The following is a 19,950-nucleotide window of genomic DNA, read 5'->3' on the forward strand; positions in this document are numbered from 1 at the left end:
ACCTGCTGGAGTCTGACAAGGGGGCCTCATAAACAATTAAAAGTGCTTAGCTGCTGGTAAGAAATTATCAACTGTTGGCAGACAGGTTACTGGTGTTAGGACATCCTGCCACTCATTGAGAAAGCTGACAGGGACTTGGAGCCGGTGAAATAAAGTATCACTTTGGGTCCCACCACTTCATGCAGCAAACTGAAAATAGCCTGCAATTTTCTTGTACCCCTGTCCGTCAGGGGCTTTTAGAATCTTAATCACTTTTCTCCCTCTGATAGTGCCCCTGGGAAATGGTGCCCAGTAAACATGGAGTTCAGACTTTTATGGTGATGTAAACATGGAATTGATTGATTCGTAATTGTGTCTTGAAACAATTGAGGTAAAATAGACTGCACTACCTGGATGCAACCAGCACAGGTGCTGTTGTTAATTCAGTCACAACTAGTTTGCAATTGAAAGAAGAACAAGATCACATTTACAGCTAATCATTCACAATGATTTTCTGCATAAAATGTTTTGTTGCTTACACTGCGGGGGCTTTTACTGATAACGCTGACATATCATACAAGCTGTTGTATGTTTTGGAGAAAGAAGCACATATCTTGGCACAAGCTACTTTCTGACATATACAGTAGATGTGATATGAGGATTTTTTCCTCATTAGCTAATTGTCTCCATGATGTCCCCACAATACGAAACGTCTCCGACTCCAATCTCCCTCTGAGCAATAAATATTTATCCTTTTAAGCTTTTTATTCTCCAGCACAGTTGGATTGCACAATTAACTGCACAGAGAATAGATTCAGACAGATTTACTGTATCTGGTTTCAGCAACAGATAATATACGTATATTAGATGAAAATGCTACGTTTGCACTAACAGTTATTACTGAGAAAGATCTTAAGAGCTCCGCAATGGCACCATCTTTACTTTACATTGATAAAGAAATTTCTGTAAAATACATATTTGCGAGACATTTAGAACTGGTATCACCTTAGCTGCTTCAGGCAAAGAGTGCTTTAGTTGTGTTGGTCCAAGACTAAATCTTGTTTACTGCAATGTCAATAACTGTGGGCAACTCCACAGCGAGGTGAATCAGCACAAGACAATTCCATGCTCCGCTTCACAGACTCCATGAGCATTCAACCAGCGTTTATTCATGATTTGGTCTTAGTATTGCTTACATAAAACAATCACTAGTCCTTGATTAAAGTGGAAATAAAAAAAAAAATTTCAGTTTAAATCAAAGTACATGTTTAGTGTGCAGCATAACCTCATGGTTGTATAGGAAATAGAAGGGATGCTCTAAAACCTTGCTTTACCCAATGAAAAAAACTTTTATTTTATTTTCATTGATGTTTGCTTAATGCATAGATAGTGCTACCATTGACTGAGCACAGGAAACTGAATGATGTTTACTATAAAGGTTGAACCATGAGCTCACTCACTAATTTAGGGCAATATTCTCCCGTTTGTTCGTAAATCTGCTTTTTACACGCTTGGTCTGCGCACTGTCAAGGTGCACCGATTCTCCCGTATATGACTTCTGACACGCACCTCTGCGTACCGGGCGAATATGTGCACAACCGCCCACGAGGTGGGACTCATTGAAGTTAGATACCTGGCAAGTGGAGTTTCCCTGAGACATGTGATTGCTATAGAAATCCATTTGGAAAATACATCTTTAAATGTGAAATTAGCCCTCGTAGCAGATCCAGAAGTTCGCCGTCACCAGTGAGACATGAGCACCACTCGTCTAACAGGCTACTTTGAAGGAGCATGTGTTTTTGTATTCTCTATTAAGAGAATACTGTTCAATAAACACTTCGTCAAAATACGTGCTCGGCCAGATATGAGAGGGAATGCCCACCCTTTCAGATTTACTCTACCCGGAGTGCGTAAAGGTGCCCAAATGATATAATTAAGTGGACGGCAGAATGGGCGCGGTTAGAAAAGCGCAGAGCTGCTTAAGCATACGGGGGAATATACCCCTTTGTGAATAACACAGACATTGCAGTGTGTTAGTGTATGGCGTCATGAGAGAATGTGTGCGAATTCATTTGTGAAAAGAAACATTTTACACCATACCATTCCTTGCTTAACTGGACAGCTAAATTTTACCAACATTTTAGCTGTAACAAATGATGCCGATATCTATGTCAGAAATAGACCTGCATGCTTAAATGTAGTTCAGCAATTACTACTACATCTATTTAGTTGTAGTAATAGTAGTAGTATTAGTACTATTAGTAGTAGCAGCAGTAGTATTAGTTTTAGTAATTTAGTTACTGGTGCAACAATTACTACTAACTATTAACCAGTAGTTGTACTAGTAGTAATAGTAGTAGTAGTAGGAGGAGGAGGAGGATTATGATTATTAGTGTTGCAGTAATTATTTGACAAGCATTACCACGTCGTGCTAGCATGTACAGTATCTCTACGCTAAAAAAAATCTCAAGCGGCTCTTTCCATTTATGCCATCGAGCAGTTGGCCTCACATTTTTTCAAGGAAATAGAAAGCCATATTTGCATTTGCTCCATTGACTTTCATGGTTATTCCCTACTGCAAATAAATCAAAATCCCTCCCTTTGCAGGGATTGTCCGGGTCTATAAAGCTTCTAAGAAACTGTGGCCCGATATTTCTATAGGGCTGTTAACGGGTCATATGCACTCATTTTAAGTTATTAACCTCTGAACCTGCATTGGCAGTTACAATCCCAAGTGGTCGATAACTCGAAGATTTATATCAGATTAAAATGTACAACGTATGTTGTTTTGTTTGTCTGATGGATTCTATCAAAACTTTAATTAGTAAGACATTGTGTGATGGCAAATGTTGCTATCACATCCCATTAAAAAAGCAACATAATTGTCTTTACCAGACGGTACCTCTCGATTGACTTATGTTGTCATGACGGGAAATTCTTGGTCAGGGTTGGATTTTGATGTTCAATGATGGATCCACTGTATGTTTATTGGCCCAGTATGTGAGACGAAAGGCAATATTTTAATTATGTAGGTTAATATCAAGCTGAGGTTAACCTCTAAAGATAATTTTGGGGGATTTCAACAAAAAATAAGACTTGTAGAATTTCGAATCACAGTCAAATGTGAAATCACTTGAGACTTCAGACTAGGGAGTCGTGTGAAGTACATCTCGGATGCAACACCTCACTGTACACCTTTAACATTCTGCATTCTGAATGAATGTTGTTTTTCATTGTATTTATTGTATTTCATTTATTTTCTATGGTAACAATTACGCTCAAATTATGAATTGTAATAAATCGTCTCAGGACAGATCATGCGCAACATAAGAGAAACCACTGCAAATGCACTGTATCTTGTTTTGGTTAGGGTTTGTAATCTATTGCTTTACTGATTGAAAAGGGACTTTTGACTCTGCATGATATCGTTGGATATCATTTACTGTGGTTATAACAGCCACAGCATCTACCTGGCGTCATCATCACTCCTGTATTTAAAAACTTCTCTCAGGACAGACGAGATCAGGCTGTTATATAAAGACAAACAGGTAGTTTCTACATCTCTGTGTATATCTATTTTAAACAGGCTATCCTGAATTGTTTGTTTTCAGCATAACAGCATTCATGTGAGGTGATGTCATGTGTGGCCTGCACACATGCGGCTCATTTAATGTGAATGCAAGTCTCTCCAGAACATCTGTCAAAGATTAGCAGTAAAGTGAAATAGGCAGTTCCCGTTCTTATGTTTCAGAATAATCGGGCAGTCATTTTCCTGGTGAAGGATGAAAAAGCCTGGCAGGTTTATCAGTCAGAAACCTAACAGCAACCCAGCTCTGTTAATGCATGTTCCTTGTGTTTTACAAGCTCCAAGTGACAAAAGGCCAATACAGATGAGGGGCTGGGATAACTTGGAAGGAAAAGTCTTGAACACGCCAGCAAAAAAATGGTAAGAAAATGCCAAAAACAAAATTGAAAACAAAGATGAAAAATTCACGACACTCACTCCAACGTTGTGACCTTTATTCTTACCTTCCTAATCTCCGGCTGCTATTAACAAAACAAAACAAAAGAAAACACGGTGTGACCTTTAGCTTGCACTCGTAAAAACACAAACTGAACAAAAGGTGCATTTCTACTTACAAGCATTCTAATAATGGTAGCCGGCCGGTAGCGACAGAGTAAAAAGGATCGGACTAACAGCACCACAATCAATGAAACATGAAGAAGCCCTCAGGTACAGAAAAAGGACAGGGAAGCACCCCGTGGTAGGAAAAGCCACGCATGTCGACGGGGAAGCGCTTGGAAGACAAATCAGTGTTTGTAAATAACATGGGTCAACTGTTGTGAAGACCTTCTGCATTCATCTGTACGGCGCTTCAGTCACCCTTGATGAAGAGCGTTTCCTAGTCCACATTTCCGTGCCCTTGCCGAGCCCTTCGGATGTGACACTTTTACACCGAGTAAAACAATTCTCCCATAATGATATGTGCTGTACACAGTGCCCTGCATGTTATAACATCCAACTTGCAGGTGGAAATAGAAAGTCTTTTAACTAGTTGCTGCAATGTAATCACAGCTATTGCCCTTTTCTCCTTCTGCATCTGCAATGTACACTCTGGGATGAAAATCCACAGGATATTGATTCCTGAGATGATTTGCATTGTCGTTCATTGTGTGTGCGTGTGTGTGTGTGTGTGTGTGAGTGTGAATGTGTATATGCCTCTGCATCATCAAGTGCAAATTAATTGTGCCTGCCAATTAAAGTGAGAGTGGAAGCCATTTGAGGGTTTACGCTACTGCAACGTGATATGAAGGTTAATTCCATTTCTACTTAGTTCGCCACCTGACTGGCAAGTGCTTTAAATGTCTTACAGTACGAGTCCCACGAAGCATATCTGCCAAATTCCACACTTAGGGACAATTTTTCAAATCAGCACATAAGGTGTGCCGCAGTGTCCAACTTGAAAAATGATCAACACAATATCAAAACAGAACCTTAATGCTTGGTAACTAGATGTCAACAAGCTGTGGTTTTGTGGAAATGTCAGACGTCGGCGACCGTGTCTGCGTACGTATGACTGTATGTGTGTGTGTGTGTGTGTGTGCGTGTGTGTGCGTGTGTATGTGTGTGTGTGTGGGAGTGTGATTCAGGCGCAAACACATCAAGATGTCACTTCATAACCTCTGGCTCAGGAGGCTCCTGTCATCTTCACATTTCTGATATCGTCAGCCAAGCCCTACAGACACGCTAAATATAGAATGGGGACAGAATCTGATGTTTGTAGCCACTGCTCTGCTCATCTACATCCAACACAAGCTGCGTGCCTTGACAACACCGCCATGTCCTCTTAAGAGTTGTGCATGCAGACAAGCGCTTCACAGGCCACTAATTCTACCAGCAGACTGCAACCCCATGATTGGACGCATTGGCTCTCCTTTTCGAGATTGACACATGCAGCTCATTCTTCCAAATTACACTTCTGTCAAGTGTCTTACAGTATGTTATTATGTCTTGTAAAGTCATTCCTTCATTCCCAATCAGTCTCTGGAGGACAGATGGCCACTCCATTGTCGGTCCGATTTACCTGTGCGAATCAAGCCCTGCAGCGGGCGGAGTTACTTGATTTGACCTTGTTTCTCATTTTGTATTAGACAAAATACAAGCGGAAGTTATGGAGCCTACTGTGGCATAATTGCAATGCTTATCTATAATGGCACCAGTGGAAATTACATCGGCAACAGATATTAAATTAAGGAAATTCTGCAACTTGAAAGGCTGTAGCCAAATAGAAAAGGGAAGAGACTCGATTAATGAATATTGATGCTTTTATAATCAAACTTCCTCTCTTTGCGTGGCCTCTTAGTTGATCTTTAAATGGTTTCCGCCATTTCAGGCGGGAAAAAAATCATTTAAGTCACAGCAAAAGTAGCGAACCTAAATAGTTCCATAGATCACTTTAGTCAGGAAAAATTTTTTTTGCTGACATGCTTGAACATAAGAGTAAGATGAAACTTTGCAGTACTTTTGAGCTCATAAAATTCCGAAGGAGAAGGGCCTCACCGAGAAAAAAAAAAAAAGAAAGAACAAATTGGAGGAAAAAAGTTATTCGAATAAAGCGGTGTGTTGATATATATATTTTTTTAATTATCCTCAACAGTCCTCAGATTAGTGAGTATGTTCATAAAATATTTAATCATAGTAAAAATTCTGACTTAATGCTCATAAATTATTTTCATAAAATTAAGTTCTTAAGACTTCATTTTTGTAATAGTTTGTCTTTTTTAAACATTACTACACTCCTAAATGATGCCTTTTTATATTAACTTTATTATTAAACAAAATATTCCTTTCTTCTCATAAAATTCAATATTTATTTTTCTAATTAAAATGTTTTATAAAATTCTGTCTACATTTTCCTAATTTGCCAATTTTACATGAGTAAACTTGTCAATTTACTCTCATATAAAGACAACTTTATTCTCATAATATTACCATAATAGTGTATGATTTTATACTAGTAATAAATAACTTTTGAATGACAACTTTTAAAACCTTAATTCTCTCATATAACTTTACGTCACAGTTGCAGTATTATTTTCTATTCATTTCATCTATCCAATTTCTATCGTGCTTTTCTGCATTGGGGTCACGGGTGAGCTGGAACCTATCCCAGCTGACTTTTAGCAAGAGGCGGGCTACACCCTGGACTGGACGCCAGTCAATCACAAGGGCACATAGAGATAAAACAACCATTCACACCCACATTGACACCTATGGACAACTAAAATGCATGTTTTGGAAAGTTGGAGGAAGCAGGAGTACCCTAAGAAAACCCAAGCGAGCGCAAGGAGAACATGCAAATCCCACAAAGGAAGCTCTGAGCGGTGATTCGAACCAAGAACCTCTCAACTGTAAGGCAGACCTGCTTAACACTACGTCACTGCAATACCATCAAGTGGCCCCTTATTTTCTTTTGTTTAAAAGGCCTTTAGGGTTTAGAAATATATGTTGTTATATAAAACGATTTAAAGGATTGTGTGCCATCCCCGTTACCATCAGTATGTCACTTTGATCATCGTTAAGTTGAGCTAAAATCACTTCATAGCCAAACACAACAGGCCTGATGAGGTAAACCAAAACAATTTGCTTGTATGCAAAGTCTACAGCAGAGTCAGCTGCTGCAGTAAAGTGCAGTCCGAGCAACCATCTGCACAGGACACATTCGGGAGCATACAAATGCCTCGGCAAGCCACCATATGTAATCTGTTACCTTCAATTACAGCTACTCTTATTTCATCGACTCTCACAACTGATTGGGACCAAACCCAGATTGAGTACATTGTGAGTAACTCAGCACAGTTACATACGTAACTCATTTACAGGTGCAAGAAAAATCCCCATGGAGCAAAAACAAAGCGTTGACTGTACACCTAAACTAAAGGTATGAAATTTTAAACGCAAAGCCTGCAGTCTATTGACTCCTTTCCAAACTGCAAGTGTCCCACACTCCAACACGACTGTTGGACTCCGACCAGACAAAACAAGCCTGCAGAACTTCGGTGGTCTAACGGAAAACACACAGGGGATTACAAACTTTTGCACGAACAAAGAAACCCTGGCTTGTTCATGCACTCTTGTTGCATAGTTTTACGTTTAAAACACAGCAATTCCCAAATTGGCACTTTCGTCCAATTTGACTGCAGGTGATGGAACAGAAGTGGGAGGAGGTAGGAGACAACTTACTGGAAGTCAGTTTTTACACACTGTCTCACTGGGCTCCATTAACTCGCAGCCAGAGGATTCATAGTGAAATTAAAGAGTCCTTAATTGAGTTCGGAGCCTGCTGGATACGCTTCTTCTTAGCGCATTACTACAATAAGTAGTTCATGTACAATGAAAGAGCAGAGTTGGTATGTAAAAAATAAAATTAAATGCAGCCACAGTGTTAATGAGAACGACCAAAGAGATTAGATTTCTTTGAATGCTTTTGTGATCATTATAATTAAGTAGGTAACTAAACTGTGGCATAAAACCTGACCATAACTCAAGATGTGCCTTTGTTTGAAAATGGGGTTCAAACAACATAAAATGGCACTAGTATAAGCAAAATGTGCAACCAAAATGAGCGTTTTTTTTTTTTTTTTTGCCTGTAAATATCGATTGTCATCATAACAAAAGCATATTTACAAGGAAGAGGTCAACTTTTTAAGGTGCTCCACAAATTGTGCATTTTCATTGCTCAAATAAATATGTGCTCTTGCTTTAGAAATAGAAGGCACACGACAGAAGAAGAATAATAATCATTTATATTCACAGTGACATCATTTGGAGTCAAGGCTGCATGGTGCCAGATCATGTGTTGTCAAGGACTCTTATGATACAGAGAGAAATAAATTAAATAAGATTACTGCAACAAAATAAAATAAATGTCCCCCTTTGCCTTTGTCTCATTAATTAGTCCAAATAAAAGAACACAGAGAAGGTGATGAGACTTACCCAGAAACAAATAGCGAAATGTTGCAGACATCGCGGCAGGAAATCCCACATGCAAAAAAAAAAAAAGAAGGAGGTGGAAACAATGCGCTGAGGACGCCGTCACATTCACACGCGAATGGCGGACTAGACGAGAGAGAATGTCAGCAAAAGAGGACAAAAATGTTGACACAGGGACATCATGTGTCTCCGCGAGCCTTCGATGTCATCATTCTCGTGGCGGGGACACACACACGCGCGCACACACGCGCACAGGCACAGACACGCACTTGGCCTCGGATCAAAGTTCCTGCCTCTCCCTCAATCAAAGAAGCTGCGTGGTGGCTGCGTGTGGCGTGGGTTCGTGTCGCGCGCGGGCTCCACTCGGTCTCCTCCTCACACGAGGCTCCCCTTCTCCTCCGCTGCACAAAATACCAGCGAGGAGGAGGAGGAGGAGGAGGAGGAGGAGGAATAGGTGGATGATGATGCTGAAGGATGGAGACCTCTAGAGTCTGAACTTCTCTTACACTGCACAACAATGGATTTCTTGTTTTTATGGTTGAACTATTGTTAGTTATTAGTGACTTGCAATGCAAAATGCATTGACAAAAATAATAACGCTCAGTTTTTTGTTTTTTTATCGACAGTGTCCTAACCCTTGCGGGGAGGGAGTATAGTACAGCATCTAATATGGTTGCGTCCTCATTTCGCTTTGTAAAAAGAAGTACGAGGGAAACTCCTCTAATAATTTACAGTACAGTTCTAAATGGTGATCTTATCTTAAAGACAAATTTGGTCTCTCGTGATGGCGCTATGTCAGACTACTGCCATAAAATCTTGCCGTATCTCGGTAATGCCTACATCAGACTACAGGATTTTAGCCCCGTTATTGGCCCGATTAGCTATTGATCTGGGTGATTTCCCAGACCGGGCCCGACATTTTTTTGCGGGGAACGACAAAACCACTTGTAGTGTGACATAATCCACTACCGACGATTTGGCCCTACGATAGCCCTACTACGCCAATATGAAAAGCCTAGCACGTTTGATTTTTTGGGGATAATCTCCATTCATCTCCATCAGCGACAACCACGCACCTTGACGTCGACCAATAGGATTGCATATTGTGACCGGCACATCGTTTCCCGTGCTCGCCGTTGTCAACATTTATTCACGCGCACAAACCGATGTTTGCCGAAGCTTTAGAGCATGATTTGACAGAATGCTGGCATATTTACGTACAAACGTTAGTGCTAGCACTACCTCGGGCCAATAACGGACGGGGCTAAAATCCTGCAGTCTGATCCATGCATTACACAGCATACCAAGATCATTAGCCTCAGTATTGATCGATACCTTCAGTGAAGTATTACATGAAATGAGTGTCAACCCTAGTACTATTGTTGTGCATCAAAAATACATATTTGCTTCCTTATTATTCCTGATCATACGTCTTCATTTTGCTTGACAGTCAACAATTTGTTTAAATGAGTGAGTGTAAATTGCCATTACGTATAAATGTTTTCCGTCTTATTCTTCTAATTGTTTCAAAAGTGCTTAAATAGCATGGGATTCGACCTCAGTTTTATTTCATTGTATTTTTAAATAGTTAAATCCCAACAGGAGAAATCTCAAGGTACTTACAACATGGATCAAATGTAGTGGATAACCACATGAAAGAGACCCAACAGATATCCCACATGAGCAGTCAATTTGGTAACAGAGGCGGTTCTTTGAAAGAACATAATCACGATTCAGTGTGGGGAAGGCATCTGCCTCGACTAGCGTAGTTGTTGTTCTTTGTTGTGAATGAGACCGAGCCGAAAGAGAATGGGGAGATGAGAAGAAGATCCATGCCAATGCCCGCAGATCATTGCACTTACGTACCAATAAGAGTGTTCTCATATCATCCTTATACACCCCTTGTGGGCATATTTGGAAGATAACTTGGAATTGCTTTGATATGCTTCTATGTATTAGTGATGTCATAGACAACAATTCATTTCTTTCTGTTTGTTGTGATTTAAAATGGTTGAAGCACTCTGTACCTTGGAAGGTTGGCACCAATCTGATGCCAATCATCTTTGTCATTTGGACTATTTCTATAGAAGGTACGATTTCTATGAAACAGTAACTGTATTAGATAAAACAGCATTCTTGTTTGTCTGAAATAATTTCCCACACAGCACATGTGTTGGATGTGATTAAATTATGCAGGCGTATCTACTCTAATGTTGTGACTGGTTAGTCCATATACCTATATGTAGTACATGAGACATAAGATACGATAAGATAAACTTTATTCGTCCCACAATGGCGAAATTTGCAATATATATCCTATGTAAGCATGTGAACATATTCACACGGCCATTTGTCTTGTTTTTCAAATCCATTACAGATGCAAAATATTTACTCATTTATTTATTTGTGTATTTACATTTTTAGTCATTTAAGTCAGAGAAGATGAAACAAGAAATGCCGCATGTTCTAATTTCAAAAGGCTCCATATAGTCTCCAGGGCTATTTATAGTTTTCAGGCTGAGATGACGCATGTTTGTGATCAAAGGCATTTTAATGCATCTCTTTGGGCTCAGGTTGCATTTGTTTCTTTATTTTAAAAAAAAGGGTCACATCTGATCATTATATGATCAATGCTTCCCCTGACAAAAAATGACACATCTGTTCCCCTCCCATCAACTCTTGGTTAGGGATTTTCACAACAGGTGAAAATGGTCTATTCTGGGTAAAGAACAGTTCTCTGCTCTCAGAACTTGAAATAAATTAATCCCCCTTTACAGTTTCCCAACAATCGACAGAAATAACAAAAGGCTTCTCACTCCCCAGTGACCTCTCTTCAGTTTCACTCTCTCTTTCTCTCTATTTCTCTCCCCCCTCAAGTGGCCTGCTCTTCAGCCGCAGCACCAGCCTTCCTCCATTCCTTTCCGTTCCAATAACTAGATAGCTTGAAACAACGTATCGCAAGCACTCACTCGCAAAGCACACAAAGCAACATGCAGACAGACATCACTTGATGGGAGACGGAGCAACAAATACGCAACATAATTCAGGGTCTTCGGTCCTGTGTACCATTGACAATACTCCGCTGTGTTTTTTTTCCCTTCTCCTTTGTTGATTTTTCTTTTTATTTCACCTGGATATAAAAAGGTCACAGCAGAAAATCTGAATCGAAGTGTCGTAAAGCAACAGAAATACTTCACAACCGATGTCAAAAGATGATGGATGGCTCATTTTAAAATACGTTTGCCCTGCAATTACAATGGTTATGGAAGTTCTGATTTAAAAAAAGAAAAGAAAAAGAAAACACGATTTCCCAATGTTTCCATAATAGCAGCAGGCTCATGGCAAAGTGCAGTAAACAGCCAAATATCTTAGGTCATACAATTTAGAAACCAACCACAATTTATGGAAGAAAAATGCCTCAAAGCTCATACTAACAATTGAAGGTTGAATTGTCATCATGCGTTACATGTGACATTGTGTGAAATTTTGTTTTGATTAATTTTTTTTTGGGGGGGGGGCTATTTGTGTTCTGATAACCCCAGAAAGGGTACCAGTGTTGGCAAAGAGCAAATATGTGAAGATGACAATAGAAAAGAAAATTAAACCAATTGCTACACATGTTGGCTGCTCAGTACAACATGGCTAAAGTGACAAGTTAACATCATTAATAAAATAAGAAGAAAGGAGTAAACACTAAATGATATGGTAATAATCGTCCCACTTCAGACATAGCAGGTTTGACTCCTGGACAGTGCCCCAATACTCAGAGCTGCTAGTTCCAAGCCTGGATGAAAACAATGTGTGTGTTGCGGGTAGGGCATTCGGCGTAAAAAAATATTGTCGAATAAATTATGCTAGTGCCTCCCTGTGACGACTCCTGATTCGAAAAGCAAAAAATGGCAACAATACATATTTGAAAAATACAGTATTCTTCTTAGTGTCCTCTCGCAGTCTAAAGTTTCAGTTTCTGTTCTCAGCTTGTGCATTTCTGTGTGCATTTTGTACCCGTGGTTGCGTGAATTTTCTCCTGGTACTCTGGTAGGTTAATTGACTACTGTAAAATTTTCCATTGGTGTAAATGTGATTGTGTGTGGTTGTTGTTGCTGTAAGTGGCCTGTGATTGACTAGTGACCAGTCCAGGGTCCTGCCTGTCACCTGAGCCTAAGCCTCTGACATTCATCAATAAAGGGTAAGTAGTTGTATTTTTATATAGTCATATACAGTGGTTAACTTCTTTTCACACATTCAAAGTGAGATGACCTAAAACACTATATGTACAGTTAATCAAGATTTCATGACTAAAGAGTTTGGAACAAATTAATTAAATTTCAGGTTTTCTGTGGTTTAACAAGTCAAAGGTTTGACTAGTGTCTAGTGGAATCACACACACGTTAGATCATGACTGCTCTTTTAAAAGATGACCTCACTTTAGTTAAAATGGATAGCAGGTGGACATGAAATATGATGCCAGTTCATTGTTGATTGTAGCTCATTGTATTTGAGTTACATATCTCACTTGCGGTCCAGTTGGTGCCATGAGAGGAAACCTGTCTGTGTTTGGTGGCTCGGCCTTAGTGTACGATACAGCACCCCAATGCAGATGGCATCACAGATGGCTGATATTTATACTAAAGGGCTTTGAAAAGTCACCAGTGTGGAAACTGCTCTTTCTCCCACCACAACACACACACGCACACTTTGGAATAGTGTTTTTAGCCGCATGTTTTGGGGTCATTAACCTGTTGTAAGACCCATGACCTGTGACTGAGACGAAGTGTTTTTGACACTGGGAAGCACATTTCTCTCTAGAATACCTTGACAGTCTTGACATTTCATTTTACAGAGCACAGATTCAAGGCACCCCGTGCAGCAGCAGCTCCTCCTGGTGGCCAGTTGGTGCGCTTCAGTGGGATTGGCAGATGGTGCTGGACCCCTTGGCGTGGGTTACGTCCTGGCGGTTGAGCCACCGCCGGGGCCCGCCCTTCTCTCTTCAACAGGTGGGGCGACCTGCTCCGTCCTCAACATGTCTGCCCAGCAACTCCAGGACTCTTCTGATGTTTATTGTGCGTTGAGTCCATTCACTTGCATGTGTCCGTAGACACGCACTCATGGTATTCCTTCACCCTCAGTTTCTGCAGGTGTTCAGGTATTATTGGTAGTCTACCGCCAAACTCCAATTGGACTACTACTGTCTTGTTCTGTTCCCATCCTGTCTCTTTCCTGTCCTGTCCTACCCAATCCTGTCCTGTCCCTCTCTCACAAGGTGTAGCACTAGTGTCCCGTATAAATCCTGACTCCAATGTAATTTTAGTAGTCATGTTTTTTGTTTTGTTTTTTGTTTTGTTCGTGAGTTGTTTTTTCTGACAGCTAGTTCCGTCTTTACTTATTTTTCTCACTGCCATCTCTATTCTGTCTCGCCCTTCTTAAGCCTTCTTCTGTCCAAGTGCAATTTTCAGTAACTACCCATCATAATAGAAATAACCACAAAGGCAGTCTATGAAACTCCCCTTTTGCACAAAAAAACTGTTCCAACATAAAAAGGTATGGAGATGCTCCATTCTGCATGACCAAGCAGCCAAGCAGGACAGATATATATAAAAACAAACAAAAACAAAAAAACAACGAACCGACAAACGAACAAACAAAGTTTTAATATGGTGACAAGTCATTGACATGTTGAGTCATGACTGATCACCTGATCTTTTGCTAGCCTCAGTGCTAAGATTACGATTAAAATTAAAATGTACAAAATGCATATTAATAAAAAATAAGATGACATTAAAAAACTGTATAATTTTATTTAGATTAGTGTTAGAAGGGCGGCACGGTGGACAACTGGTTAGAGCGTCTGCCTCACAGTTCTGAGGACTGGGGTTCAAATTGTGTGGAGTTTGCATGCTCTCCACGTGCCTGCGTGGGTTTTCTCCAGGCACTCCGGTTTCCTCCCACATCCCAAAAACATGCATGGTTGCTTAATTGAAGACTCTAAAATTGCCCATAGGTGTGAATGTGAGTGTGAATGATTGTTTGTTTATGTGTGCCCTGCAATTGGCTGGCAACCAGTTCAGGGTGTACCCTGCCTCCTGCCCGAAGATAGCTGGGATAGGCTCCAGCACTCCCGCGACCCTTGTGAGGATAAGCGGCTCAGAAAATGGATGGATGGATAGTGTTAGAAGATGTTGAATACTTTTTTGCATATGGTTCCTTTAGCCTGACTTCTTTGTCTTCCAATAATGTCTCAATAGGTTTAAAATAATAATAAAAAAATCTGTCAGATGAAAAATATGTACCTCGAAATTTTGTGATTCCCAAAAAAATCACATTTAAAAAAATCAGAGCTACATGTTTGTCATTAGATAGTGATTTTTTTTTCAAACAGTTAATTCTGTGTATGAGGAGCCATTGAGCTGCTTTAAGAGGAAATGACTGCACAGGGTCGCACTCTGGGGACCATGTAGTATTTGGAGCGGCACTGAAGGGTGAAAAACCTCCGTCGCCACCCCACACAACCCGTAGACTAATGACTGGGGGGGTGGGGGGTCATCTAGGGCCCTGGGGGTGCCACCTCGGGGGCTTCGCACAGGGCGCCATTAAGGCCAGCACTGCCACTGGTTCATCAGGTGGTGAGCTGTCAAAAAAGTGCAGTGCATTAAAATATGCCCTTTCGTGGAAATGCCATGATTTAAACAAACAACTTCCAAACGCAATGTGTCTTGCATTTTAGCTGTTGGAGCATTCCTGCTTTTCATTTGTTTCAGTGGATTTGCAATTGGTATCACAGCAACAAGACACACCTCAGACCTGTGTGCTGAGAAGAGGATAAGCACTTCATCCACTGTTTTCATGGTGCAGAGCAGCAGTATCTGTCTCATGATGACATCATGGGGATGTGTTAGCGTTTTACTGAACCGCACTACACAGGCAAAGCACATTAGGATGTCTGACCTCAGCCACCTCTCTGCAGAGGCCTCAGGGAATGAGAAAGGGATAGTTAAAAGGATTCTTGAGTAAAAATATGGATGTAGAAGAAAATTGTTTTGTTTCGGCCTTCACTATTTTTAGGCACCAGTGTGATGCGTCACCGTTAGTGTTTCATGGCTCACAGATTCTTCATAATTTGATGAGGGAGAGGGCGGCCCCCACAAGAGATTTACGGTGAGCATCTTGAGGCAGCATTGACCACTTGGCTTATAGATTCCAATGAGATGTTTGTTTATGGTCTAGTAAAGGAGCTTCTCCCTCTCGTATCACCAAGCCAACAAAAGAACATTCAGTTGCTGTCATGGTCTGTGTTTTGGTTTGGGTTCTGTTTAGTTTTGTTCAATGTTTTTCTGTGTTCCATCTTTGTCGTGTGCTCATTAGGTTGTTGTGTCCACCTGTTTTTGTTTACCTTGTGTCGACCAATCAGCTCTCTCCAGCCACTCGTTTCTTGTCCAGGTGTTCCTCGTTGTCTCATCAATCTGTTTGTATTTAGTTCCCTGGTTTCTTTCACTTCTTCTCGGTTCATTGTCGTTGTCACATGTCTTTGCCATGTCATAGTCGGCAGTTGTTGTTGTCATTGTGGTATGTCATCGTCAGGTGTCATTGTCCCTCTGTTCCACGTCTTACTCACAGGTCATAGTTTGTTTCCAGTTTTAGATATTCAAGTGTTTCTTTGTTACTTTGGTTTGGTTGTTATCTAATGTGGGACTTCGTTTAGTTTTGCTTTATCCAATATCCTTGTTTGCCCTTTTTGAAGATTAAATATTATTTTATTGAGACTCCCGCACTCCTGCCTTGCCTCCCTGCTTCCCTGCACTTGGGTCCTCCATGTTCTTGCCTTGCGTTCCTCGTCTTCGCCCAAACCACGAACGTGACAGTTGCAGATCAAGCCAAATAAAGAAATTAACTTTTAGTCAGGGTTAATTTTTTTTATTTATTTATTTTTTTAAAGATGACAGACTGTTATACCACAATGATCTTGCTAGGAATATATTACATACAGTATGAATGTTTTTATTTAAGAAACAAGCACGGTCTGTCACATTGAACTGGAAATTCATTCCTGTAGATGACCTCACTAGGCGTCCTACAATTGTTGATACTGCATACATTATGTATATGTATGATAATAAGATCCGCTTAAAAAAAAATTCATGTATTAACTTCATCTAAGAAAAATATACACAGTTTGAACGTGAGCCAATCAAACCTGTGACCTGTGTTCTGAACACGAAAAAAAATATTGGCAGCAGGCAACATGCAGCTGAGAAAATATTTAAAGCAAAAAACGGACTATAATTTATCCAGTTTTATTTGTATTATATACATTGTTTTGGCTGGTGTTCGGCAAGTCACGGTTGCTAAGCTGTTCCTTTATAATGCATCTTGAAAGGAGAGATGTACCTAAAGGATGAAAAAATGATTAAAAAAATTCTAGGAATATTTTTACAGCACGGTATATTTCTAACCTTGGTAGAATTGGCTTGTTTTATAGACAGATGTGTCTCATGCCATGTGTCAGCCCTGATGCCACCCCACATACAACTGGGGCAATGGTGTTGTTAGACTGACATCCAGACAACAACACTGGCAACCTTATTTTATATGCATGTATGTATGTACTGTATGTATGTATATACAGTATGTATGTAGGTGTGTATGTACAACCTCAATTCCAATGAAGTTGGGACATTGTGTTAAACATAAATAAAATAAGAATACAATGATTTTCAAATCATGTTCGACCTATGGCTGCACGGTGAACGACTGGTTAGAGCATCTGCCTCACAGTTCTGAGGACTGGGGTTCACTCCTCGGCCCCGCCTGTGTGGAGTTTGCATGTTCTCCCCGTGCCTGCGTGGGTTTTCTCCAGGCACTCTGGTTTCCTCCCACATCCCAAAAACATGCATGCTAGGTTGATTGACAACCCTAAATTGCCCGTAGGTGTGACTGTGAGTGTGAATGGTTGTTTGTTTGTATGTGCCCTGCGATTGGCTGGCAACCAGTTCGGGGTGTACCCCGCCTCCTGCCCAATGATAGCTGGGATAGGCTCCAGCCCTCCCGCGACCCAAGTGAGGAGAAACGGCTCAGAAAATGGATGGATGGATGGATGTTCGACCTATATTTAATTGAATACACTACAAAGACAAGATATTTAATGTTCAAACTGATAAACGTTATTGTTTTGAGCAAATAATCATTAACTTAGAATTTTATGGCTGCAACACGTTACAAGAAAGCTGGGAGAGGGTCATGTTTACCACGGTGTTTATCATCTTTTCTTTTAACAACATTCAATAACCGTTTGGGAACTGAGGACACTAATTGTTGAAGCTTTGTTGGTGGAATTCTTCCCCATTCTTGCTTGATCTACAGCTTCAGCTGTTCAACAGTCCGGGGTCCCAGTTCACGTATTTTACGCTTCATAATGCGCCACACATTTTCAATGGGAAACAATTCTGGACTGCGGGCAGGCCAGTCTTGTACCCACACTCTTTTACTACGAAGCCACGCTGTTGTAACACATGCAGAATGTGGTTTGGCATTGTCTTGCTGAAATAAGCAAGGACGTCCATGAAAAAGACGTTGCTTGGATGGCAGCATATGTTTCTCCAAAACCTGTATGTACCTTTCAGCATTAATGGTGTCATCACAGATGTGTAAGTTACCCATGCCATTGGCACTAACATAGCCCCATACCATCACAGATGCTGGATTTTGAACTTTGCGTCCATAACAGTCCGGATGGTTCTTTTCCTCTTTGGCCAGGAGGACACGACGTCCCCAATTTCCCAAAACAATTTGAAATGTGGACCGGAGCACAGAACACTTTTCCACTTTGCATCAGTACATCTTAGATGACCTCGGGCCAAGAGAAGCCGGCGGCGTTTCTGGGTGTGGTTGATAAATGGCTTTTGCTTTGCAAAGTAGAGTTTCAAGTTGCACCTACAGATGTAGCGCCGCACTGTATTTACTGATATTGGTTTTCTGAAGTGTACCTTTTGATGATATTATGGACCGTAGATGATGAAATCCCTAAATTCCTTGCAATTGCATGTTGAGGAACATTGTCCTTAAACTGTTCGACTATTTTCTCACGCACTTGTTCACAAAGAGGTGAACCTCGCCCCAGCTTTGCTTGTGAATGACTGAGTAATTCAGGGAAGCTCCTTTTCTACCCAATCATGGCACCCACCTGTTCCCAATTAGCCTGTTCACCTGTGGGATGTTCCAAACAGGTGTTTCATGAGCATTCTTCAACTTTCTAAGTCTTTCTTGCCACCTGTCCCAGCTTTTTTGTAACGTGTTGCAGCCATAAAATTCTAAGTTAATGATTATTTGCTAAAAACAATAAAGTTTATCAGTTTGAACATTAAATATCTTGTCTTTGTAGTGTATTCAATTAAATATAGGTTGAACATGATTTGCAACTCATTGTATTCTGTTTTTATTTATGTTTAACACAACGTCCTAACTTCATTTGGAATTGGGGTTGTATGTACTCTATGTATGTAACTACATGTTAACCTAACAATGTTTGTGCTGATGCTGTCGCTGAGGAAATACAAGAAGTGTCCTGGCTGGTCTATCATAATTATTGACAATTAAATCAGGTGATATGGGGTCAGCGTGTTAATGTTATTGTAATTTTTAGTGTACAATTTAAGGCCTTATCAACATGTAATATTCCCATACAGCATTCCTTTTAAATGACCCGCTAACAACATTGCATTTCAGCTTAAAAACATTTCTTTATGATCATTTTTTGCTGTTCCCGCAGAAGAAAAGGAGCTTTTGCCCATTTTAGACAACTTACTGTCATGTCGTGTTCCACATGATCCAGTGAGCGCAGCACTCGTCTTCTTGTACTGCAAAGCCCAGCAAGTTCAAAAGTGGATGTTCCCCCTCAATTTATTTATGAGTGTTTCTCGGGGAACACGAGGCAGAGGAGGAAGACTTTCCAAACAAGTTATCTTGCCCTAATTAGAGATGAAGCCTGACTGAATTGCATTCAGGAACCCAGCAGCGTATAGTTCTCCTGTACATCCGTTGGTGTGCGTCTGCGGTGAGTTGACAAATGATGAGCTGAGAGGAAATGATTGAGCAGTTCAGCAAATGAATGAATTCATCAACCCAAGTGAGAGTAAATGGTTAAGTAAACCAAACACACGTGATGCTCCAATGATTGTTTATCTTAAATTGCATGACTGTCTTTGGGAAAGGTGATGATGTTAAATTGTAACCTAGCCTGGTCCAGGATAAACAGATCAATCATGTTGGAATGCAATTTCCAACACCTTGCATGCTGCATTAGAATGCATTGCCTCAATACCAGCAGGAGGTGGAAAATGCTGTATCATACTGACTCTGTACTGCAAAGCCCAGCAAGTTAAAAAAAAAGTTTGAAAAAAAGAGCCAAATGGATTTTTAATGAAATGTGATTGCCTGGTTAAAATGAGGATATCTAATAAATAAAATCTAGCAACACTGATACC

At 40.4% G+C, this 19,950-nt stretch overlaps 1 protein-coding gene and 1 long non-coding RNA gene across 3 annotated transcripts in view; both read right to left on the reverse strand.

The window, feature by feature from the left end:
- clmpb (CXADR like membrane protein b) overlaps positions 1 to 8,884 on the reverse strand; it is a 93,682-nt gene extending 84,798 nt beyond the window's left edge. The window contains exons 1-2 of one of the 2 annotated variants that reach the window (XM_061782450.1): positions 8,477 to 8,884; positions 8,295 to 8,351 (exon numbers count right to left, since the gene is read on the reverse strand). Coding sequence is in view for 1 of the 2 variants with exons in the window: in XM_061782448.1 (XP_061638432.1) it covers positions 8,477 to 8,507 (31 nt within the window). In the remaining variant the exon portion in view is untranslated. The remainder of the gene's footprint in view (positions 1 to 8,294; positions 8,352 to 8,476) is intronic. The other variant, XM_061782448.1, reaches the window with a different exon arrangement.
- Positions 8,885 to 14,127: 5,243 nt separating this feature from the next.
- On the reverse strand, positions 14,128 to 19,514 carry LOC133482682 (uncharacterized). Its single transcript, XR_009789874.1, has 3 exons — positions 19,272 to 19,514; positions 15,268 to 15,336; positions 14,128 to 15,101 (listed from the first exon to the last, which is right to left on the reverse strand). It is a non-coding gene; the product is annotated as an uncharacterized LOC133482682 (long non-coding RNA).
- Positions 19,515 to 19,950: the final 436 nt, after the last annotated feature.

The sequence above is a fragment of the Phyllopteryx taeniolatus genome, chromosome 8 (assembly GCF_024500385.1).
Source record: "Phyllopteryx taeniolatus isolate TA_2022b chromosome 8, UOR_Ptae_1.2, whole genome shotgun sequence".
Lineage (NCBI taxonomy): Eukaryota > Metazoa > Chordata > Actinopteri > Syngnathiformes > Syngnathidae > Phyllopteryx > Phyllopteryx taeniolatus.